Raw genomic sequence first — 26,167 nt, forward strand, 5'->3', positions numbered from 1 at the left:
TTCATTTTCCCATTTACGTAAATTCAAATTTGAGGTTATTGATAACAGAAAAAGCAACTGTGAGGGTTTCTATGATTCCGCAATTCCTCTCCATCCCAAGGATTAGATTTTTATCTGAAGAAGGTAATTTATCCTGACTTATCCTGACTTTTTATTGGTGGATTGAAATCAAGCCTGGGGAAAAGAGCATTTACTGCAGTTGCTTGGAAGATGTCTGCAACCTTCTCCCTTCTCTCAGGACTTCTGGGGCATGCCTTGGCTGCCTCTCTGACGTCTGTTTCTGATAAGTGATTTTCAGTCTCTAACAGCTCTGGGGAATTTTGTCGGCAGAGACCTGGTGAGATCATTTTGCTTTCCGCTGAGTTTCCTTTCTCTGTTTTTTTGGACTGTTCTGATGAGCATGACCCTAGAGGATTCCGTAATACCTCCGTTCCCGTAGGAATTATTGGCCTACTCCCTGGTTTTATCTCTGTCTGCACAAAAGCTCCATGTCGCTGGAAAGGAAAACAAAGTTGACATTAACCAGGGCACACAAGTTGCTGGGAGATGCAGCTGTGAACTTATGTGCTAGCTCAAGTTCTGGTGAGGCAGGCAATTCTCTTCCTGCCTCCTCATTGGCCAACACCTAAGTCTAAACTGAAGGCAGCAGCAAGATAATTATCAGTGAGACTTTTACATCAATGGTAAAGTAGGGTGAGCCAGAAATAAAAGGGAAAAACAGAAAGTCAAAGAGGCAGCCTCTTGTTTCCCGTTCCCAACATTTCTATCAGTTGAATTGTATGTGTGCTCATATCGAATTTCATTTCCAGCTCTGGGGTTTGCTGTGGATACACTAGCCACTACAGTTCATAGACCTCAGCATTTGTGATTGCACCCCAAATGTCAGGTAGTTTCAACAAAAGACTTAAGGTAAAATATGAAGACAAACATTGGCAGTTGGGAAAAACATCCGGCAACCGTTACATTAATGTCTGACTTTGTATTAAATCTCAGATGCATTCCCCTGCCACGCCCACATGAGCATTGCCAACGGTTTATCAAACTGCTCTGATATTACCTTAAGTGAATGATTGTAATAATTGAAACCACACTCCAAAGACTGTGATCCAAAATTATGACATCATTCCTTAATTTTAACTGTAACATGTTGCTGAGCTTTTGATCCCCCTAACAACCACGTTAGTTTGTTGAAATAGACTTTTAGAAAGACATTCATGACTTGGAAAAGCTTAATGTTCTACCATAAACCTGTTCCATCCTAAAGTATTAAATAATTGATTCGGAATACTCTCACCTTTCCCCGGATGGGCTCGTTGGGAGTTTTCCTAGCATCATATTGATGTAAAAAAGAGATGTGTTCTATAAAATTCTTTTGAAGTTCTGCTGATGCATCAGGAGAGGCAAGTGGAACTGAGGAAAAAAAAGATTTTGGCAAGTCAGGACAAAAATTAGATTTGTATATGGAAATATAATCAATATTCATAATCACACTTTTTAAAAAATGCTAATAAAACTAAATTTTTTAAAGTATGGATAAATATAATGGATGCAACATTCTTTCTCCATGAAAAGAAATCAAAACAACTGAATTAGCCCCATATGAGGCATTACTAGTACTTTCTAAAACTAATATTAGTGCAATAATGGCTTTAAAATTCTGTTAGAAATGTCTCTTGCAAAGAAACTAACCAAAATTGTAGGAAAGGTGTAAATACAATTCATTTGTCAACTCATTTTTTACTACGTGAAAGGCTATGTGAACTTTATGCATATGTTGCTCCCCACTAGCACTAACAGAATGACCTGGAAGACTCCAGGGCTCTTGCAGTTGTAGTAGAACATGTGATTCTTTCCATTTCCCATTGACAGACGTTCTGAAAATTTGTAAGACTGTAAAACCCTTTAAAAACCACTTTTAAATAATCTTTTAAACTAGGTGATGGGTATATAGGGTTTGATTCTGTTGGTCTCCTCTGTTCCATATTTTTAATAACTTCTAAAACTCACTTTATTTTTACTTTTAGCATGCAAGGTTATATAAGGATCAGAACAATTCCCTGTTTAGTGAGGTAAAATTACATCAAGGAAAAAATTTTAAATTTCTCCCTTTTATAAAAAAGTCACGGGGCACCTGGGTGGCTCAGTGGGTTGAGGCCTCTGCCTTCAGCTCAGGTCATGATCTCAGAGTCCTGGGATCAAGCCCCGCATTGGGCTCTCTGCTCAGCAGGGAGCCTGCTTCCTCCTCTCTCTCTGCCTGCCTCTCTGCCTACTTGTAATCTCTGTCTGTCAAATAAATAAATAAAATCTTAAAAAAATATATATATATTTAAAAAAAAAGTCACATATAGGAAGTTATGTATACCTACCATATCTCTGGAATAACATTCAAGAGATTGATAAAGTGACTGCTGCAGGGGGAGAGAATTAGATCACTGGAGGACAGAGGTGGGTTCACTTTCATTGTATATTCTTTTGTGCCATTTGAATTTTATACCATATGCATGTGTTAACTATTAAAAAATGAAATTTAATTTTTAAAAAATCTTGCCTTTAAAGTTAGGGAGAATATATAAGAAGGAGAAATATGTGGAGAAATATGTTAGTAAACTCATACTACTAAGCATTCACGAATTCAATTTAATATTCAGACATTGATATAAACTAATTTTACTAGCAGGAATGATGAGTCTTTAAGTATTTATATATTACATGATTTGAAATGGCAATGTTTTCCCTGCTGGCAGGGAAAAAAAATGTTAACTGATGATATTTTCTTGATTTCTAGTTGAGATCAGTTGCTCAAAACTCATTTTCTACATAATCATTACTTTTTTTTTTTTTTTTTTAGGATTTGCTAGTGTACAAAAGAACAGCAGGTGCCAAAGATTTACTAAAAATATATGGGAACTATGACATTGAGAAAAGTCTAGCCATACTTACACATTATTTTTTCTACCATTTGGGAAAAGACTACTGGGTTTTGGGTGACTGTCATGGTCATTCATGGGGAGAGGGTTTTTAAATCTCCTCTTGACACCCCATCCCCACATTGCCTTGGGAAGGTCATTGCTTGCCTCAGGGGGGAGAAACTGGCAGCAACTTGCTAGCCATCTGTTGTCAACTGAGTAAGTTTGGAACAGCACAGAAGTCCCTTTAGAGTAGGGAGCTGATGAAAACAGGTGCATGCTGCCCCTTTGGGTATTTGCTCTGCTACCATTCCTCCAGCAACCATCAGTGCTGGTGGACTGAAAACATCAAGAGATTGCCTTTTCTTGGGTTGCCTGTTTTTAGGAATTTAAAGTGGGAGGGAGGGGTGGTGCTCTAACTAGAGGATGACCTAGTACAGTGACAGCAAATGGAAATGGTCAAGGTTGGTTTTACAGGATCTGACACTCTCTAGCCTGACCATCATTTTCTTTCCTTTAAATTCACTGGGAGGCACACAAGCCAGACCCTGGTCTTTACATTTTGCCTCTACAGGGCTGTTGATTCCCCTTGGGGAACATGACCTAAGATAATCTAGACAGACACTGTAAAGAAAGACAACAAAATTAAAAACATATACTGTGTGAGACTGAATAATTAGAACCGATACTCAAAGAATTTAAAATAAGCACAAAAAAACCCCTCAAAGACACAGAAAGTATTAATATGAAGTAAGAAGACAGTCCTACAATTATAGTGAAACAGTATTTAAAAATTAAAGGCTTATGGAAAGAAATATTTTTCATTTGTAATATTAAATCTGGGTTATTAATATAAATCATAAGTAACTATAAATAACTCTATATACAAAGGCCCCCTTTGAACCTTAAAAATCTTATATCAAAACATATTACTCTCAAAAGATTAACTGGACTTTCTGCAGACTTGATGTAACAATAGGATCCAGAAGACAATGGAATAATATCTTCCAAGTATAAAAGGTAAATAACCATGAACTAAGAATTCTATACCCAACTCTACCTTTACCCATTAGAGTGAAGGCAATTTAAAGACATTTCAGACAAAAGTAAAGTGAAGCGTTAGCTACTCCTAAACTCTCATGGGAAGAACAATTTAACGACATGTGATAGTCCATTACATTGGTGACTCTATTTTATTGGTTTTCCACTATTCACATCCCTGTAACAGTCCCCTCCTTGTGAATGTGGGCTGGCTTTGAGATTAGCTTTAACCAATAAGATATAGCAGAAGTAATACTGCCAGTTCCAGGAATAAACCTTGAGAAAGCCTTTCAACTTCTGTTTCTGAAATTTTGGGAGCCCTGAACTGCTGTAAGAAGTTCAGCTACCCTCATACGGAGGGACCACATGTAGAAAGAAGGGCCTGGCCATTGAAGCCTCCTTGCTGAGCCTAGTCCTCAGATGACCTTCCTAGTGAATGCAGTCACCCAAGTGTCCACCACTAAGACCAGCCAAAGAACTGCCCAGCTGAGCCCAGCCCAGATTACAAAATCATGAGCAAATAAAGTGATGGTTGTTTTTGAAGCAACGGAATTTTGGGGTGATTTGTTATGCAATTAAGAAACATACTTCGGAAACAAATCAATTAAAATGAATTATCTTTTAAATAGTGATTTAGGGGCATGTGGGTGGCTCAGTCGGTTAAGTGTCTGCCTTCTGCTTGGATCATGATCCTGGGCTCCTGGGATCAAGCCTTGTGTTGGGCTCCCTGCTCATGGAGCCTGCTTTTCCCTCCCCTCCCCATTAGTGCTCTTTCTCACTATCTCTTTCTCTCTCTCTCACTCCCTCTCTCTCTCTCAAATAAATAGAATCTAAATACATACATACATATATACATATACACATACATACATAGTGATCTAGAACCTCCCAGAGTCTCAAAAATAATAACTTTAAAAAAAAAAAAAACCATGTCTTTATGGGAACGAATAAAGGAAAAGAATACAAATCTGAGCTATTAGAGAATTTCTTTACCCCAACATATCTGTTAAAATTAGACATTACTACCACATTAACTTATGCGAATATATGAGATTTTTAAAGAAGCCCACAATAGTGAAGAACATTTAAGTAGGAAAACATCAAAGAAGATATTCAATTTCTTAGTGGTTATTCTACTTCAGAATTCAAGTTGAACCCAAAGTAATTACTTAAAAGAAGCCTTGTTTTATGAGAATTACAAAACATAAGGCAAAGTCCATGAAGAATGTTTGAAATCCACTCTCTGTTTCTTGGAAACTTGATCTAATTAAAATAGAAATTTTCTAAACAAGGATACGCCAAACAAGTTGGTGTCTAGCCATCTATATTTTACCAACAAAGCCAGAATTTTTATTCAAACACACAACTTGATCTTTATTGGTGGGAACTCAGCAACTTTTACTTTGGGAAATTTTCTTAACTTTTTGTGTGTTAGTCTACTTAAAAAACATTCATCTGTAATATTTTTCTATCAGAAACTCCATTCTTCTAGGTAGTATTTATTTTGATCTTATATATAAGTATTAGTAATATAAAAATAATGGTACAGATTTTCAAAATACAGTGAAAAACTTGAGCATAATTCTAGCAAGAAATCATTATGATGCTACACCTTGGTGCAAAAGAAACAACACTAAAGCCTACTTCAGAAAATTTTTTTCATGATAATCTGATATTGTAATTCAAGAAAACATTAAGATATCAAGTCATTGATAAAAACTGCAACTTTTATTTAAGTAGGACTTTCCTCACAAATTAGATCAGCCTTTCCAATTTATAAAGTTTTATGATATAAAACCCACAGTGAACACTTATTCTTATAGCAACTCAGGATATGATGGAGCCCAGCCGTTTGTTGAAGTGACCGTGGATGGCAGCCAGGAAATTGTGTGGTGGTACAAGAATAAAGGGTACTTTCATTATCAGCACAAAATGACATTGCTGAAATGCCAAAGACCAGGCGTAATTAAGTGGGCTGATGGAACAGAATGACCAGGAGATGACTTTTAATTGGTATGATGCATGTTTACATCCACAGTTTTGAAGTCTGTATGTATATGCACATATATATACATATAAGTAAAATCTGGAATATACAAACTAGTATATATATACATATTTTTTAAATGTTATGCTCAAATATTTCCTTTAAAAACCCTTTTCAGGGGCGCCTGGGTGGCTCAGTGGGTTAAAGCCTCTGCCTTCGGCTCGGGTCATGATTCCCAGGGTCCTGGGATCGAGCCCCGCATCGGGCTCTCTGCTCCGCAAGGAGCCTGCTTCCCCCTCCTCTATGCCTGCCTCTCTGCCTACTTGTGATCTCTGTCTGTCAAATAAATAAATAAAATCTTAAAAAAAAAAAGAATTCTTTAAAAAAATAATAAAATAAAAAAAATAAAAACCCTTTTCACTAGTATCCAAACACCATCCAAAATATGAATAAATTGCAGACCTATATTGTGTTGTGTATGTTTGTTTAATTACATTATGTTTTTAATCTGTTGGATAGATCTGGGCATCGTTCTAGGACCTGGGATATAATAATGAATGTGGCAATGAGAAACACCAATAAAAGAGAGAGAGAGACAGAGGAGGAGGAGGGGGAGGTGTGGGTAAAGGGGGAAGGAGGGCGAGGAAGGAAAAAGTGAGACTTCCACACTTGGTTTCCAAAGCTAAATTCCAGCTAAAGACCTAGCATAATACAATGCAATTATTAATAATAAAAATAGCTTCCATTTGTTGTCTCCTTTGTACCAAGCACTGTAGTAGGCAACTTTACATATTTTTTATTTCTCCTCACAGTCCTGCAAAGTAGGGAGTATTATTTGCACTTCTTGAACTGAGGAAATAAAATGATGAAATTTAAGTAATGAGCCTAGGGATCAAACCACTATAAGTGCTAAGACAGTATTACATTCTACAGGGAGGGAGTATTGATGGTGAGAAGGTGACCATGATTTCCAGTTAAACATGACAAATTCAACATGTGCATTTCCCCCACCCCATCCCAAAACATGGGTACAATGATGGTAAATACCTTAAAAAGCTTAAATCCTTAGGAAAATAGAGAACTAAATGAGAGCAAATATACTAACAAATTTGGAAACCGGAAAGCAGTTGGTTAAATGGCAATGAACTTGAGTAGACCACAAAAAAACCTGGAAGCTAAGTGCTTATGGGGATGGGGTGGGGTCCCAGGAGGGCTCAAAAAATGGAGGCTTCTGACAGATCTGGGACAGGGAACATGGAACAAGGTGAAGAGCCAACAGAGGATTATTGGAGAAATTCCCAGATCTTTTGTTCCCCACTCCAGACGGAGCTTTGGAGTATTCCACTCTGGGAAAATAGACTGGCTCAATAGAGCAGACCTATAGGCATTGAGGTTGAGGGTGTGGAGTGGGCAGTCTCTTAGGAAATGGCTGGGCCTTGCCTGGTCATCCTAGAACAAAGCCCAGCCCTCTGGTTTCATCTTCTACTGTGTCCCATACTGAACTAGAGTAGAAGCAACCACTCCTTATGAGAAAGAACTGGAATCTGACTGGTTACTTAACCAAAAAAGTTAAAACAAAGAATCATAGAATATTATATATACTAAACTTAGATACGTTATTCTAACCAGTTCAGTCTTCAAATTTTTATTGGAATGCCAATGCATTTCCTTTGTGGAAATATCCACTGATTAGAATTGTACTGTGTGTTTCTTGTGGGAACCACACTCCTAATGTATCCTTTCTAGTTTGTTTCTTTAAAACAGAATGAAAACTTAAAGACACATCTGAAATTAAATGACTGAAGAATCCAAGATTTAAAAAACCCACTCCAGCTCCTCTTTTATAATGATTTTGTCCACACCTAATTAGCACTTTTAAAAGTCAGTGACTTTTGGGGGCACCTGGGTGGCTCAGTCAGTTAAGTGTACAATTCTTGATTTTGGCTCAGGTCATGATCTCACAGTGGTGAGATCAAGCCCTACATCTACTTGTCCCTCTTCCTCTGCTCCTCCCCCTGCTTGTGTTCTGTCTCCCTGCCACAAGAGATAAATTAAGTCTTTTTTAAAAAAAGTTAGTCACCTTTGGCAAGCCTTTCCAAAGTATTCAACTTTGACTGTATTCTAGAAACTCTCTTAGTACTCAGATTTTAATTTATAAGAATAAGTAGATTATGGAAATATAGTAACAAGTACACAGGCATGAATCGTTTTGGAAATAGCCATGACTTTCAGAGAACATTCTCTGCCTCCTTGACCTGAGTTAAATACCCTTCTTTTTTTTTTCTAATTAAATTTTTTTATTTTTTTATAAACATATAATGTATTTTTATCCCCAGCTATACAGGTCTGTGAATCGCCAGGTTTACACACTTCACAGCACTCACCATAGCACATACCCTCCCCAATGTCCATGACCCCACCCCCCTCTTCCGACCCCTGTGCCCCCAGCAACCCTCAGTTTGTTTTATGAGATTAAGAGTCACTTATGGTTTGTCTCCCTTACAATCCCATCTTCTTTCATTTATTCTTTTCCTATCCCCCAAATCCACCACGTTGCATCTCCACTTCCTCATATCAGGGAGATCATATGATAGTTGTCTTTCTCCGATTGACTTATTTTGCTAAGCATAATACCCTCTTAGTTACATCCATGTCGTCGCAAATGGCAAGATTTCATTTCTTTTGATGACTGCATAGTATTCCATTGTATATATATACCACCTCTTCTTTATCCATTCATCTGTTGATGGACATCTGGGTTCTTTCCATATTCTAGCTATTGTGGACATTGCTGCTATAAACATTCGGGTGCACGTGCCCCTTCGGATCACTATGTTTGTATCTTTAGGGTAAATACCCAGTAGTGCAATTGCTGGGTCATAGGGTAGCTATATTTTCAACTTTTGAGGAACCTCCATGCTGTTTTCCAGAGTGGTTGCACCAGCTTGCATTCCCACCAACAGTGTAGGAGGGTTCGCCTTTCTCCGCATACTCACCAACATCTGTTATTTCCTGACTTGTTAATTTTAGCCATTCTGACTGGTATGAGGTGGTATCTCATTGTGGTTTTGATTTGTATTTCCCTGATGGCGAGTGATGTGGAGCACTTTTTCATGTGTCTGTTGGCCATCTGGATGGCTTCTTTGCAGAAATGTCTGTTCATGTCTTCTGCTCATTTCTTGATTGGGTTATTTGTTCTTTGGGTGTTGAGTTTGCTAAGCTCTTTATAGATTTTGGATACTAGCCCTTTATCTGATATGTCGTTTGCAAATATCTTCTCCCATTCTGTCAGTTGTCTTTTGGTTTTGTTAACTGTTTCCTTTTCTGTGCAAAAGCTTTTTATCTTGATGAAATCCCAATAGTTCATTTTTGCCCTTGCTACCCTTGCCTTTGGCGATGTTCCTAGGAAGAAGTTTCTGCGGCTGAGGTGGAAGAGGTTTGCTGCCTGTGTTCTCCTCAAGGATTTTGATTGATTCCTTTCTCACATTGAAGTCCTTCATCCATTTTCAGTCTATTTTTGTGTGTGGTGTAAGGAAATGGTCTAGTTTCATTTTTCTGTATGTGGCTGTCCAATTTTCCCAACACCATTTGTTGAAGAGACTGTTTTCTTTCCATTGGACATTCTTTCTTCCTTTGTTGAAGATTAGTTGACCATAGAGTTGAGGGTCTATTTCTGGGCTCTCTATTCTGTTCCATTGATCTATGTGTCTGTTTTTGTGCCAGTACCATACTGTCTTGATGATGACAGCTTTGTAATAGAGCTTGAAGTCCAGAATTGTGATGCCACCACCTTTGGCTTTGTTTTTCAATACTCCTTTGGCTATTCGAGGTCTTTTCTGGTTCCATATAAATTTTAGGATTTGTTCCATTTCTTTGAAAAAAATGGATGGGATTTTGATAGGGATTGCATTAAATGTGTAGAATGCTTTAGGTAGCATAGACATTTTCACAATTATTTGTTCTTCCAATCCAGGAGCATGGAACATTTTTCCATTTCTTTGTGTCTTCCTCAATTTCTTTCATGAGTACTTTATAGTTTTCTGAGTATAGATTCTTTGCCTCTTTAGTTAGGTTTATTCCTAGGTATCTTATGGTTTGGGGTGTAATTGTAAATTGTGTTGACTCCTTAATTTCTCTTTCTTCTGTCTTGTTGTTGGTATAGAGAAATGCAACTGATTTCTGTGCATTGATTTTATATCCTGACACTTTACTGAATTCCTATACAAGTTCTAGTGGTTTTGGAGTGGAGCCTTTTGGGTTTTCCACATATAGTATCATATCATCTGCAAAGAGTGGTAGTTTGACTTCTCTCCACTTTCTTTTTCTTTATTCTCCCAACCAACTTACTTTATCAACTACTTTTTTAGAAATTAAAAAATTTTTTTTTCATCTTTATAGGCATATTCCATCCCTTCATTGTGTTTACCCTTATATATGTTTTTCATTCTTTAAAATTTGGGAGGTAGTTTCTTCTAAGAGACCAAAATACTCCCAAAATTAAGTGGGTGACCCTGTTCTAGTCACCAGTCTAATATATATATATTTTTTTCTCTTTTTTATATTTTTTCTTTGTTTTCTGTTTTTAATTTTTTTTTTCTGAGCTTCTTTTTATATGGAGTGATGACCAGAGTGAGTATTCAATAAATACATTTTTGTTTTGACATGATCGTGCACTTCTTTAAGACCTGCGAATGTCTACTCCAGCCATAAAGATGATTAGGACATGTGGTAGGAAACAGATAGAAGCTGACTTAATGTGAAAATGTTTATTATAATAACATGGTCAGGTAAATAACTTTGAGATCTGACAATGTTTTAACAGTCCATGTAGCAGTATTTCCTACATTGTTTTGTGGGATACCAGTCATGTGAAAATCTAGAAAAAGGGTGAGGTGGTCAGTAGTGGGGAAAACCTAACATTCTTTATTCTTCCTTTTGGAACACATTATGCTTGTGCTTACAGTAGGGTTTTAAGAGTTCTGTGGCTTAAAAAAATCTGTCTAGCTTTATAAATTCAGTTCTCAGAAAACTTGAGCACTTCCTTCTTTTTTTGAACATCACAAGGAATTAGTGTCCCTCAGAGTACACTTAGAGAAATACTGTCTACAATTTTAGTAGTTCTTAAAATGTGGTGTCAACAATAGTGAGCAGAATGCTACTAAGTATATGACTTGGAGGCTGGTGTTATCATGATCAGGCCAATTTTTATTATGTTATTGTTAATATGTTTGGAGATAAGCTGTCCACCAAGAAGGGATAAAGAACAAACATGTCAAGGGCTGCATTGGTTGTATGTGTATTTTCAACTCCTATAGAGAAATAATTTTCTCAGGAGGGGCCAGTACATTGAATACACCTTAATTTGATAGCAGTAACCTGGGAGAATGGGAAAGGGATTTTATCACAGCTAACCTTACCTATTCCACAAGAAGGCTTTTGCAACTTGCTGTGTTTGACTGGCAAAACCAATGGACATGCTGGCTTTTGAAAGTCACTCCTCTGGGTGCTCTTAGTGTCATAAGGTGGTTGGAAGGGATGCTCCAGTCTTTTACCATGTGACCACCAGTCACCCTTTATGGGAAAAAAATTGGAAACACAGAATTGAATACTATAGAATATTTTCATATATTGCTTGATGTCTCTGAATGTTCAATTTTGATTCAATAAGTTATTGGGTATTCTAGTACTAAAATGGAATCCTATAATCTAAGAATAAGTATATTTTTATAAAGACTGAATTTTTTGAAAAGGTACTTAAAAGTGAATTATCATATATTTTCAGCAAAATAAAGCTGCTAAATTCTTAAACTACTTCCTGTCAACAGATGGAATGGTAAAAATCAACTAATTATATTTCTATATTTTGTACAACCATTTTATTTTATATATATATGTATATATATGGTTCGATTTAATGTAAAAATTATGTTCTATACTTTTCATTATGAAAATACAAATAATGTATTATCATCTAATATGGCAGATTTCATAGTTTTCCGTCCATGATCTACACCATGAAATAGATTTTGCCATGCAAGAATACACAATGTGTAAAGTACATAAAACACAAAGTTTCACAATATTTATTCTTACTACATGCAGTGCACTTGACTATTTTTCTATTTTATCATTTGTCTCTTCTATTCTATTTCACAATGCTAGTTGCAACCCACATTGTTTTATAACCCACTAGTACCTCAGTTTGAAAAATTTTGTTCTAAGGGAAAATATCTCCAATGTTACTAAATTTTTGATGGTAAAACCTAACTTAAGTATCCAGGAAAGGGAGAACTAATAGATTCTCCACAAGCACATATTCGCCACAAGAATCTGATCTCTTAGAAGTTGTGAAAAGAGTGAGGGGAAACTTACTCAGCTTAATTCTAAATAAACACTTTTTTTAAAAAAAATCTAGTTGATCAGGTAAACTTAAGACACCTTGGGAAGAGAAACTGTGACACCTGGGAGTTCTTGGATATTATTAAACAATGAAAGTAACTTTGGGTATAATCACACACCTACTTTGGGCTTTGAGGAAAGAGATGGGGTTTTTAAAAAATCAGCCATGATTTCATAGTCAGAGACTTGAAAAATATGATTCAAAGGGGAAGAATATGATATCACAGAAGTAAAATTCTGACAGTACAGTTGAAGCTACAGTGCTATGAAAAGTAAGAAGCATTTGAAGACATTTTATCTGACTCCATAGGGAGTCAATTCCCAAAGTAGCTTAGTTTCTAAGAAGACAGGCATGTATAAAAGAGGTATACAATATCAAATTAAAAAAATAATTTCATGGAGTCACCTTGTCAGGAGATTGTCAAGAAGCTTAGAAGAAATTCATGATAGTTGTCAAAGGCAGCAAAAATAGAGTTTTCTGGGAGAAAAAAAAAATCTATTATATCAAGAAATCACAGAAAGGCTAAGAATTTGAAGAAGAATACATAAATTCAGAGCTGAAAGTCAGAGCTCCTCAACTTTAGGTTCTTCGTTAAGGGATATTATCTTCAAACTGAAAAAGACAGGATGAACATGGACCCATGAGGGAACTGAGCCCTAACAGAAGAGAGAGTTAAACCTCACTTGGAAACTTTTAACAACTGCCAGTTTTTAGGCCAATGACAAATTGTAACCCAGGGTAATGAATAAGTTTGCAGAGATCAAAGGAATTTAGGAACAAAGGAATTTTGGAGAACAGGAGAGATGGGCTGAAGGGTGAATAACAAAAATTAAGACTACTTGATGTCGATCCTGGGAATTCTAGAACAGATTACTCAACAGATGGTGTCTTCTCACTATCTGGCTGAAAATAGTCCTATCTAACTTGTCAGAATGCCTGCTTCTTGCAGGCCTCCTCCACTGCATGAGAATGATAGTGCTTATTGTGCCCCAAGGTCTCCGATTTACAGGCCTTTTCTCACTTACCCTCACCACGATTCTGTGAGTAGATACACACCCACTTCACAGATGAGAAAACTGCTGGGAGGTTAACTTCCCCAAAGTGTATCCCTAGCAGGCAGCAGAGCTGACCAAGTCAGAGCCCTGCCCCCATCCATGCAGGCCTCCCAATTTCCATGCTTTATTGCTTTATCACATCTGCTGTAGAATGCAAAGCAGATAACCACAAACCTACTTAAATTATTTCAGGAGTAACAATAAAGAGATTTTGAGTAACTTGAGAAAGCTCTTCTATGAAAAGTCTTTAAGTACATTGTATATTATCTTCTTTGTTGATTAGAAACTTATTTTGCTAATACCCAAATTACTGGCTAAGTGACTCTGGGATGAGCAAACTTCCTGGCAGCACTCAATTATTTTTTTTGAACAAGAGTTTATTGCAAAAGTTACCCTAAAAGCAGATATCAATTCACCTCTCAAGATTTCTCATGAATTCAGAATTTTACCAAAACGGTCTCTTTAATTTCAAAAAATATAAAGGAAATAATTAACAATGTTTCCTAAAGTGTGACTGATGACTTGAAGACCTCAGAGTTGGAGGAAGTATTCTGATTAGTGTTGTAAATGGGGTGAAGCTTCACTTTGGCAGAATGAAATCCTACAGTTTCAAAAAAACTGTTTTTCTGTTTTCTATTTCTGGATAGCCTGCCCTTTGCCTGAAGAGTCTGGTTTGTTCCTGGAAGAGTGGGAATGTATGTGGACTTGCGCACATGCGCATGCAATTTTGGTACAAGCATTTGTTCATAAAAGATTATAAGATTAAAGAGATAGGTGGAAGCTTATTTTTTTGTTGTTGTTGCCTGTTTTTCCTTTTCTTCTTTTTTTCAAAGATTTTATTTATTTATTTGACAGATAGAGATCACAAGTAGGCAGAGAGACAGGCAGAGAGAGAGAAAGAAGAGGAAGCAGGCTCCCTGCTAAGCAGAGAGCCCGATGCAGGGCTTGATCCCAGGACCCTGAGATCATGACCTGAGCCGAAGGCAGAGGCTTTAACCCGCTGAGCCATCCAGGTGCCCCTGGAAGCTTGTTTTTTCCTTCACCCCATGCTGAAGCCAAAGACTAAGTATAAAAACTTACTGCTCTGTGCAGCATTGCTTGAAGTGGATTGTAAGGGGTTGACATGAGTTATTTATGATGAAATAAGCCAAGCTGGGAAAAGTCTCTACTGTGATTGCTTTGTCTAGATTTCGGGTGTCAGTCCACCTCTTACAGATTGTGGAAGGGGTTTTTCCTAAAGAATTCAAAACTTTGGACACAGAAAATGCAGGATGCCTTCCCTTCTAGCCCAAGGCCAGTCTTCTTTCCTGCCCCAGGCTAACAGTCACTGGAACTCCATAATATGGAGACATCTGGGAGATTCCCGAGGAAGAGACTCCCACTAACCCCCACCCCTGATGGCCATTATACTGTAAACCCCTTAGCCACCTTTGGAAACCACTGTGAGACAGTCTTTGTTATACTTCTGCTATCTCTAAGCCTTCAGAAATGCATTAGGAGACATTAATTAGTTCTCATTCTTTGGGAAATTAAGGAAGAGTCTTGGGAGAGCAATAGTTAAAGCAGTTGGGGCCTCGTGGCAAAGGCCGTTAAGAGAACACAAGAGGTGGTAGGAAGAGCTCCACAGCAGCAGCCTGGCAAAGATGGCTGCCGCTGGTGGTGATCGTCTGTGGAACACAGAATCCTACTTTGGGGATTCCTAGGGAAATACAGACTTTTGTCAACTCTTTACGCAGAATCACATTTTATTAGTGGAGCTCAAAGGCTTTCAAAACACTGAAGTGTTCTGGGAAACGGTAGCGTTATGTTGTATCTATGTTCATCTCTATTTTGCTGTGGATACCAGGAATGTTGAAATACCTCTTTTTAAGCAACTCATAATGTCCCTGATATGTTATTCCTAAATTGTGTTCTGTGGAATACTAGGTCTGTAGCACATTAAAAGGTGTTATATAGAAGTGGTTTCCAAAGTTAAATAAATTTGGGAAATACTGAGGTAAGTAAACTGAAATAAGTTTATCACAGGATTTCTTAGAATCTTTATATACAAATATGATTTGTGAAGCTTTAAGATCTAAATATATAGCTTTTCCAAAACGTATTTGACTTTGGAATGTCATTTTATTGAACACATAGGGCTAATGCTCTGAAACATACACTTTGGAACATGATGACTTAGTATCATCTCTTTTAAAATACCAATATTTAAAAACAAAACTTGTGATGAGAAGTGACCAAGCTACAGCTCCTTTTTACTTTTTCTGGCACCCCCAATTTTATGTCCCTATGTACAACTGTGTGGTTGTTTCATTTAAACATCTTGTAGGGGCACCTTGGTGGCTCAGTTGGTTATGCGACTGCCTTCAGCTCAAGTCATGGTCCTGGAGTCCCAGGATCACACCCTCAATCAGGCTCCCGACTTGGCAGGGAGTCTGCTTCTCCCTTTGACCCTCCCTGATCCTTCCCTCATTCTCTCTCAAATGAATTAAAAAAAAAACTTTAAATACCTTGTAATTAAGTAAAATTAATCAATCTGGTGTTAGGTTCTTAAGCTATTATCTTAGCAAAATATGTAAGAGAGCAGATATGCCACTTTAAATATGAGGCACTTTATTTTCTTCACTCTTGCATTAAAGCCAGCACTGCTATAAACGAGTTAATTTTTTAAAACAATCAAACTAAACATTAAAAAGAAGCCTATCATCTTAAATAAAGGAACAAAGTGTACAGATATGTGAAATGAACATTCTTTATTACTCCTCGAGTACGTGAACATGAGTACACTTAAGATAGCTGTTTTTGTTTTTAAAATATGAACAGTGCCTCCACTCCACGCCTAAAACAAATACGCCCTTAACTCGGTGATGTATCTTCAGTCTTTGTGTATATCTCCTCACTCATATCCACCAGCAGCCTCTCTTCCCTGTCCTCTCACTTCATCTCAAACTTCCTTTCACCATCTCTTAAAGATCTCTGACTCATTTAGCACCAATATTTAGCACCAATAAATAAGGATCCTACTGCTACTGTGTCACCCCATCGGGATCGCAGCTCCTAACATCACTTTTCTCAAGACACCTATAAACTAGGAGTAAGAGAAAATTAGTGCATTGATTTTTGAGATTTTTACATTTTATATTTCCATTCTCAAACCCATTTCTTTTCCTTAGTATCTCCAAGGTAAGGATGGATTCAGTTAATAGTTTGGTTTTAATTCAGTCCTGACTTAGAGCTCAGGAGAGTCATTCATTAACTTTTGTAAGAAACATGGGAACTTCACTAACCTGGATTTCTGGACCAGACTTATTTCCCTCAGGTAGGCCTGGACTGTTAATATCTTTAAAATCCCCTGATGGTTTATAAAACAAAATAGCCTTAAAACTGCCCACGTAAGGTTTTATGACATGACATTAATGCATATTTGACTACATTAATTCCTGCCTCAAGAAGATCTCCCATTCACACACAGTGCCCTTGTATGCTAGTGATTTTACGATAAGAACATTGGATGTTACTGATGTGAAGACAGGTCATTAAAAGCAATCTCTATTTAAATGTCAAGTTAAATCACAATTACACATAAACTCACATGCCAAAAGAACTTTGTGGCTGAGATGAAGTAAAACATCTCAGGAAGAGGACTATCCAGGATTATCTAGGTGGGCCCAATGTAATCATACCCATCCACCAAAGAGGGAGGCAGGAAAGTCAGAGCAAGATTTGAAGATGCCATGCTGCTGGCTTTCAAGAGGACGGGGCCATGAGCCACGGAAAGCAGGCAGCTTCTAGAAGCTGGGAAAGGCAAGGAACTGGATTTTCCTTTAGATATTCCAGAAGGAAACCAGCCTTGCTAATAGCCAATGAGACTGACTTTGGACTTCTGAGGTCAAAAAGTGTTGAGAATAAAATTGTGTTGCTTTAAGTTAAGTGTTTAAATTTGTGGTAATTTGTAATATCAAGAACAGGAAACTAACAGGATAAACTATACCTCAACAAACTGAAGTTTAAAGAAAGAAGATAATGAAATATACGAAAAGTGCGGTTTGACTAAACCAACCATCCTGGGTCAGAAACCTGGCTGTGACATTTGCTTACTATGTAATCTCAGATAAATGAATTTACTTCTTTGTGGTATGTTATCATCCATAAAATATTTCTAATGCTACCTCCTAGAAACTGTTGTACAGATTAAAGCCTATAACTTACATAAAACACTTAGCTCATCCCTAGCACTTCACACACTTTAAATAAACGGTAGCTATTATTTTATAGAGAGTATCATGGGAAATTTTTATAATAGAATTTGTAACACAAATACGATATTATAGATTTCTCCAGTATCTGCCAAACACTACTAAGTGGCTATAATCTGATCCAATCTAGGAAAACAATTATTTGGAGTCCTTCCCTATTTATATATTGTTTGTATGCAACAGTTATCTGGGAGAATAGTCTCAGGTTACTGCTTTTAACTATTGGATTATAACAAATATTAGTCTGAAATATGTCACATCCTTTACGTAGTCTGTGACCAAATTATCCTGCAAAACAGCTTCTGAATCTAAATCTGTATTTGTATATAAGGAACATCCGTCCAACCTGCTTTTCTGGCCCTTTTCTGGGATCTATGTAGGGAACTGGTTCATTCAATGTTCTTGCATTTGTATGAATGAATTTTGCATAATATATACGTCCTCTCCCAACAAATGGTTTTGAATGTTGTGTACTTTTTCCAGGTTGTTTGTCATGTTTGATTTCTTCTTTTTTTCCAGTTACATACACTATACCACCATCTTCTATTTTATGCTCTCTGAAAAACAGAATTACATAGTAAGTAATGTATCCCAATGAACATTTTAGGACTGTGTCATAACTGTATAAAATAAAATTTAATATATTTCAAGTATTAGTCAAGACAATTTAGGTTTTATTAATAGTTATAAGGGACTTATGCAATTAAAATATGGAAGGGTATCTTCTCATTTTAAATCATATAAAAGATGAAGGGATTTGTGTTATGATTATTCATAATAATTCACCAGCACAATGTACAGACTTTCACTTGCTTGGAATCAAAAAAGAGTAGTGATTTTATCATGGTTACAAATCCTGTTTGGAACATGTATTCATGAAGGTAAGTTACATGGTAATCTTAACTCATCTTCTTTAAAAGTTACTTAGGGGGTGCCTGGGTGGCTCAGTAGGTTGAATGACTGACTCCTGATTTCGGCTCAGGCCATGATCTTGGGGTTCAAGGATCAAGCCCAACTCTTGATTATGACTCAGTTCATGATCTTGAGACCCAGGGATCCAGCCTAGGGTCAGGCTCCTTGCTCAGTGGGGAGTCTGCTTGAGATTCTCTATCTCCCTCTCTCCCTGTCCCTCCCTCCCCGACCCCACACACTCTCTCTCTAAAATAAATGAATAAATCTTAAAAAAAAAAAAAAAAAGTTAGTTACTTAGTAAATTCAGTCACCTGGGCAAGGATAGCTATTTAATTTTAAAAGTTCACCTGGCAAACTTATAAAAGGTACCAAATGACCACTATTATTTATCTTTTCAGGAAAATACCATTGTGCAGGCATGAGAACAATCAATTCAATCTCATCACTTTTTGCTTTTAATAACTAGACTGGTACCAAAGTGAACATTAAAGAATTTTTTTAAATATTAAAAAATGTTTAGAAGCAATTTATAGAAATTTTCTCCTTTTAAATAAAGAGTGGTAGACACTATAAAAGGCAGTATTTTAAAATTTCACATACTTGGAAAATAAAGGAAAGAATGAAATAAATTAATGTGAATACTTTTTACATAGAAGCTTTTAAAATTAAAGCCCTGACCTATGGAAGGTAAGTAAATAAGATTACAAATTTATAGAGAAAATGAACAGTTCTGCTTAGTCTTGGCCCTGAAAATATAACCCCTCCGTTACTTCAAAACAAAGTCAGGTGCATCTTTTCTATCATATCATTTTTTAGTAAAAACCCCCAAATGGCTTTGTGTTGCATTTATAGTGAATACTGCTTCCTCATCAGCTCTGAGGCTGCAGGATCCAGCTCCAGCTAATCTCTTCAAAGGCAATGAGACCACTCTCCCCTCACTTCTCCAGACAGCACACCTGCTTTCAGTTCCTGGACACACCAGTTATTTTCCTTCAGGACATGTGCACACAGTGTCCCCTCTGCCTAGGCAGTTCTTCCCTGGGTCCCTGCACCACTGGTCCATTATCTTTAGGTCTCCGCTTAAAAGCCATCTCCTCAGAAGCTTTTCCTAGATTTCCCCCTTCCTGCCCCATGTAGTCTCTATTTTAGTACTTTCTTTCGTAATACCATGACTTATAATTTACGTATCTAGTTTTGTTTTGTTTTTTGGTAAGCACTACAAATACCCTTTACTGGTCAGTAGCTCTCCATAAGGGTGAATGAAGACTGTGTTTCTTTCATCATTATGTAGCTACCTGGGGAAGCATCCTGTTCATCACAGTTAAATGGACCGCCATTATAGTATTTGCATATTTCTGGTGAATCTGCTGGGATTGTTTTTTAGTCTGGCTTAGTATAACTGTATACACCCAACCCCCACTCCAATATACATACAAACAACATTCAGCACTCTTGGACCCTAGCTCCCTGCAGCCCAACACAAATTGCTCTCTGTAAAGGTTTTGGAAAAACTGATTACTGGTCAAGTGTGAGTAACTTCTAAGGCTTTTTCTATTACCTTTAAATAAACACTTATATCTCTGGAAAGGTCATGATCGATTTTATTATAGACATCTGACATCAGTTCTTTCCATCTGCTTCTCATGGTCGTAACTCAGCAATATACTTGCACTGGCATCACATCCTTGAAGGAAGGGACTGTGGCTCTATGCTTGCGTGCATATGCATTCGTTCAAGTAAGTATTTGGGGTGTGAGTAGCTATAGATTAACACATAAGTGTGAAGTATATGATTCTGTAGTAATTTCTTAATAGAAGGAAACACAAAAATGGGCAGTGAAGAAAGGCAGACAGAGTTGGAATCTCAACTCTGCCATTTAATATCTGAGCCTTGATTTCCTCCTTTGCATGGTAAGGCCAAGAATGCCTATTAAGAGAGATGTGACAATAACATTGAATAATTCATTCTTTCAACAGATATTTATTGAATTTTGTTCCTGGTGCTGCTCAAGGCACTGAGGATACAGCAGTGACAAAACAAAAATTCCTGCCCTCGCAGAGCTTACATTCTAGTGTGGCAAGGCAGATGAGAAATCAAATAAGTAAAACATACAGTCTTTTGGGTGGTGTTAAGTGCTAAGGACAACAACAGAGCAGGGAATGGGGAAAAGGAGTGCATGTATGTGGGAGGGAGGCTGCATTTTTAGACAGGGTGGAGGCTGCATTATGAAGGTGGCAACTGAAAAAAGGAAAGAGGGGAGCGAGCTAAGAGGATATTTGAGGAAGGGCATTCTAGCAGAGTGAACTGTAATTGCCAAAGTATGGCAACAGAAGCACCTGGCCTTAGGTGCTTCTCTAAGTGTGGTCCCAGAAGGAGCTGCATTGTCATCAATTTTACTTGATAGTACAAATTCACTGGCCCCATCCCAGGAAACTTAACCTATCCCAGATAGGTTCCCAGGAAACTTAACCAGCTCTCCAAGTGATTCTTAAGTAAGTTGAGAACCACTCTTCTAGTGACAAAAATACAGGCTTTGGAAGCAGATACCCCTGTACCTGTTGGTATTAAACTGTAACACCTTGGTCAATAGTTCTCAAAATTTAGGGTACATCAGAATCACCTGGAGGCTTGTTAAAACCCAGATTATTTATTGTTCTCAACTCCAAATTTCTGATTCAGTATATCTGTGGTGGGGAGCCTGCAAGAATATGCGTTTCTAGTAAATTCTCAGGTGATGCTGGATTGGGGCGGGGGTGGGGTGGGGTGGAGTGGAGAGCACACTTTAAGAATCACTGCTAGCGGGGAGGCCTGCGTGCTGGAGCAGGGTGCAGTCAGAGGGCAAGCAGTAGATAAGACCAGGTAAAGGAAAAGGGGCAGTTTGTGGCAGTCCCACAGGCCACTGCAAGGACCCATGGAGAATAGTGATCTAACCTACGCTGTAAAAAAAGGAAAAAAAAGACCTCTCAGACTGCTAAGTGGAGAACGTACAGAGGCAAGGGGAGCAGCAGAGACTGTTACAACATCCAGGTAAGAAACGCTGGGCCAGCGTGGGGATGATGCTGGAATTCTGGATATATTTTAAAGGTAAAGCCTAAAGAATTTGCTAATAATGTAGATGTGGGTGTTAGGAGTGGAAGATTCCATGGGACTTGAAGACTGTTGGGCCCGACAACGCCTGTAAAGCGCCTGACACACAGTGGGTGCCGGGTAAGCAGTGTGTTTTAAAAAAGTATTCCGGTAAGCGCTCAACTACTAGAGATAGGAAGGAAGAGGAAAAGCTCTGATAATGGCCCGAGGACCGAACCCTCGGGTCTCATTTCACCCTCCCCGAAGGAAGGAAATAGTTTCAGAAGGGGAAATAGAAAACCAAACCCCAGCACTTACTGCTGCTTATCCTCCTTTCCCTCCATGGGCTCCCGCGGCCTGACAGGAGGCAGCGAAGGAGCCTCTCGGGAAGATCTGGGACTAAGCCCTCCCTGGAAAGGGGCGCGCGGAGGGCCGTGACTGTGACTCGTGCGTTGCTAAGCGACGGCGGGCTCCCTGCGCGCGGCCTCGGAAACCGGCAAGGGGGCGGAGCCGGAGCACGCAGGCGCAGTAATCCGAATGGGCTCCGCGAGCTTGCTGGTGCGGCCGCCTGACCAGGCGGGGGCAGGTGGTTAGGTCTATGGGCGTCTTTTCCCGACCCGCCCCAGACTGAACGCTGTGTGTTTGAACTTGGCCTTTCCTATCGGTCCGGGTGGAGTATTTATTAAGGCCCACGCTGGCCTTGGCGATCAAAAGGGGGCGGTTCCCAGAGCCTCCCCCGCGGCCCTAGGCTCTGGTGCTGAAGGCTGTGCTGCTTGCGTATCCGCACAGCCTCGCAGGAGGCCTCCCCGGCGCTGCCCACGTATGCCGGAGCTGGCTCCAAAAGTGCACGCAGGCAGGAGAGAAGCTTGTTTACGTGAACCGTTAAATACTGTGCAAGTAATGATTGCTGCTCCTGGGCTGACTCGTCTTTGCTTGAAAAAGCTTGGCTGTCGCTGTTCTCCACGATTTCTGGCAAATCTTTCCATGGCCCAGCAGCAAGCATTAAAATAGAGCAAGGGAACACTCATCTCCTGCAAACGAGACTCCCCGCGGTGTGTGCATCTGCTCCAGCCTGAATGGGGTTCAGAATCCGGCGGAGGGAACTGTAGGCTATGGCAGCAGGTTGGGGCTGGTATTCGTAGCGCTTATCTAAAAAGAGCAAGTTCCTGGGAAAAGCAGTTGATGACTTGCGTCCACCTTCTGGCCCCCGATTTTCTTACCTCATTTCACCATTGCTTCCCAGTTTCCATTACCAGAGCCAAATTTCTTTGGCATCAGCCGTCGTAATTCTTGTATTTGCCCGGATAATGGGAAAAGAAAAATCCTTAATTGAGTTGAATTCTGCTGTATAACCAAGCTATGCTTGTGTATGTGTTTTGTAACCCAGAGCCAGTATTAATATGTATTTACATTTACCTGGAGTAATGTGGGGAGAATCAAGTCTGGTTGCTGGACTCACTGTACATACATGAGAAGAATATATGAATAGAAGTTTGATAGCTAGTTACCTACACAGCTAAATTGGTAAAAAGAGTGGAGTGTGTAGAAATACATGTGTGTTTGGGGAATAAGGATTGGGTGGGTAAATACGTATGGGGAGAGTGGGTTGAAAACCCCTAAATGGGGGAACTAACAATTGAGTTCCTGCTTGAGAGCCGGCCGTTTGTTCAGCACTGTATGACACCACGTAGTACTTACTTGGTCATTGTCTCTGGGGGCATAGGCCGCTGGGGCAGTCGGTGTTTGAATCCTGGTTCCACCCCTTGCTTCAGTTGAGCAAATGATCTATTCTCTCTGAGCTTCAGTGTCTCCATCCACAAAATGAAAATATTTTTTATTTTTTAATTTTTTAAATAAACATATAATGTATTATTAGCCCCAGGAGTACGGGTCTGTGAATTGCCAGGTTTACACACTTCACAGCACTCCCCATAGCACACACCCTCCCCAGTGTCCATAACCCCACCCCCCTCTCCTGACCCCCCCTCCCCCCAGCAACCCTCAGTTTGTTTTGTGACATTAAAAGTCTCTTATGGTTCATCTCCCTCCCAATCCCATCTTGTTTCATTTATTCTTTTCCTATCTCCCAAACCCCCCATGTTGCATCTCCACTTCCTCATATCAGGGAGATCATATGATAGTTGTCTTTCTCCAATTGACTTATTAAAATGAAAATATTCTTAAGGTTGTTCTCGAGTGAGGATTTCTTAATACAGGCAGAGTACTGACCGGGGTGGGTGGGGCAGGCTTATGGTCAGTCCATGGTCATTACTAGCTTGGGTTTTGACTGAGAAATTTGATGGGATATGCTATCCCATGTCTTTAAGACTTAGTCAACTCTCTCATCAGTCCCTCTAATATTGATATCATCCTTCACCAGTCTCTTCAAGCTCCTAAAACCACTCACCTTCAGGGACAATCCCAACTGCTTGCTGTGAAGAAATGAGGACTTTCTTAACTTTGTCCCTTTCAAAACAAATTCACCTGCATTCATACAAGATGACAGTTGTTTGGTTCTATTTTAAGTCACATAGTAGAAGACTAAAATCTAAATAAATCTATGTCACTCTCTTTCCAATTGTTAAGCAGTTCATATATATGTATATGTATTGAGGGATATAAGAAACATTTTAAAAAGATAATTATGCCTACCACAGAGAAGCCACAATCTGGTTAGGAATATAAGAAATAGATACTGGGAAAAGTTGTGAACAATGACACATGGTACTAGTATGTAACTGGTAGTCATAAGTGTCAAATTTCAGTGCTGAGGATAATACGGTATTACAAAAATATGTCCAGTTTTTTAAAAATGCCAATTACTTATGACTGGTACATCCTCTGTAAGGCACTGCAAAACAATGCAGATTTTATAATAATAGTAAATTTTTAATGTAGAAAAAGCACTGGGGTGTTAGTTTTTTCTACTATGAACTAGCTGCTCTGACCTAGGAGCAACACTTAAACCTGTCTGCTATAGATTTTCACTTGTAAGGGGGAAAAAAAAGGTAGTCAGATGAGATAATCTCTATGATCCCTTTCTGTAAAATACAGTGATTCTACTGGGAAATTTATGTTTGAAAATCAGTGAACACACTAGCCTCAATAATACATGTAATTTTCTCGTGTTAGGTAATTTGGATTCTTGTCAGCGGAGAATAATTCAAAGTGGCTTACTAATATTGTGCAAGTTAAAAATACCAGTGCTATTTGAGTGAGAACACCATATGTGAGGAAACACAATAGGATAGAAATTGCTCATCCGAAATGTTATAGATGCAGAAAATTGTCAACACTTTTTTTCAAACCATAGGAAAATGCCAAAAATAATGAAGGTACAGTTGTATAACTTGAGAGGAAAGGAGAGTCTGGCTTCCTCTCAATTCTTTCTTCAGTCATGTGATACCGGTGAGGAGCTCAAGAGTATGGCATCAAGCCAAATCTATCTCTACTTTTGTTTTTAAAGATAGTTCATTTGCCTCATTTATATGTATTGTATAGGTTAAATGAGAAAACCGAATTTATCCTGACACATAGTAATCACTCATTAAAACTTGGCTGTTAGTTTTCTACCTGATTTTATAATTAGTAGACAGTTCATCAAGTACATCTATTATATTATCTGTTTTTATCTTTATTTTATTACCTTAGACTAATACTTTTTTAAAGATTTTATTTATTTATTTAAGAGTGAGAGGAGCAGAGGGAGAGGGAGTCCCAATGTGGGGCTCGATCAGGCAACCCTGAGATCATGACCTGAGCCAAAATCAAGAGTCAGCTGCTTAACAGACTGAGCCACCCAAGTGCCCCTTAGACTAAGAATGCTTTCAACCCAAAATATACATTAATTTGAGGGCAATGAAAATGAGAAATGTTAGTGTTAGGTTTACCTTTGAAAATTAATAGGTTCAAATGAATTACAGATAGGAAAGAGGCCCTGAGTTTTCCTCTGGTCTAAGTTTAAAACTAAGTGATTTACATTGTACTTTAAAGAGAGATAGATGATAAAACAAGCAGGAGGTGTTACATCAATTAAAAGGTAAAAGTCTCTAGTATAAATCATGTAGATCATTCTAAACAGATATATGCGTGAATGTGTTTATATTCATATAATGTATACATAAAAGTCTTAAGTTTTATGAGCTCTCTTGAAATAACTAAAGCAATTACAGGCAGCCTGGTTACTCTGAAATCATGGTCAGAAATCATGAGTTTGGCAATTTACCCCATTGAAGGAAGAAACCTGTATTTTATGAGTTCGGAGCATTCTAGTCACCACTGTAATTCATGACTAAAGGTTTATTTTCAAATAATCCACCTATGGTACCTTACATAGAAGCTGTATAAGCGAAGGATGAATGAAGGTGGTCCTAGGCAGCTGTTAGTAAAGGGCCGTGTTGGTACTATCATGATGTCCTCAATTGAGTGGTCATGTAGTAAAGATTTATTGAATGAACAGCTATGGACATATTGCTTCTTCAGAAAGGAATGCAAAATGAAACATGGTTGAGGTGGTTACCATTCTCAAAAAGTTAGGAATCCCTAGT

The 26,167-nt window shown here is 38.4% G+C and overlaps 1 protein-coding gene across 2 annotated transcripts; it reads right to left on the bottom strand.

Annotated features, from left to right (window-relative positions):
• On the bottom strand, nucleotides 1-22,925 carry CUNH2orf73 (chromosome unknown C2orf73 homolog). Of its 2 annotated transcripts, none has more exons than XM_032877780.1 (5): nucleotides 22,841-22,925; nucleotides 17,989-18,199; nucleotides 11,352-11,505; nucleotides 1,295-1,410; nucleotides 1-494 (listed from the first exon to the last, which is right to left on the bottom strand). In XM_032877780.1, the coding sequence occupies exons 1-5, from the start codon at nucleotides 22,843-22,845 to the stop codon at nucleotides 129-131; spliced, it is 852 nt and encodes a 283-aa protein (XP_032733671.1). In that variant the 5' UTR covers nucleotides 22,846-22,925; the 3' UTR covers nucleotides 1-128. The 2 variants fall into 2 exon arrangements, with proteins under 2 accessions (XP_032733671.1, XP_032733670.1); XM_032877779.1 differs by lacking the exon at nucleotides 22,841-22,925 and adding an exon at nucleotides 21,939-22,010.
• Nucleotides 22,926-26,167: the final 3,242 nt, after the last annotated feature.

The sequence above is a fragment of the Lontra canadensis genome, unplaced genomic scaffold (assembly GCF_010015895.1).
Source record: "Lontra canadensis isolate GAN:19392208 unplaced genomic scaffold, GSC_riverotter_1.0 scaffold61, whole genome shotgun sequence".
Lineage (NCBI taxonomy): Eukaryota > Metazoa > Chordata > Mammalia > Carnivora > Mustelidae > Lontra > Lontra canadensis.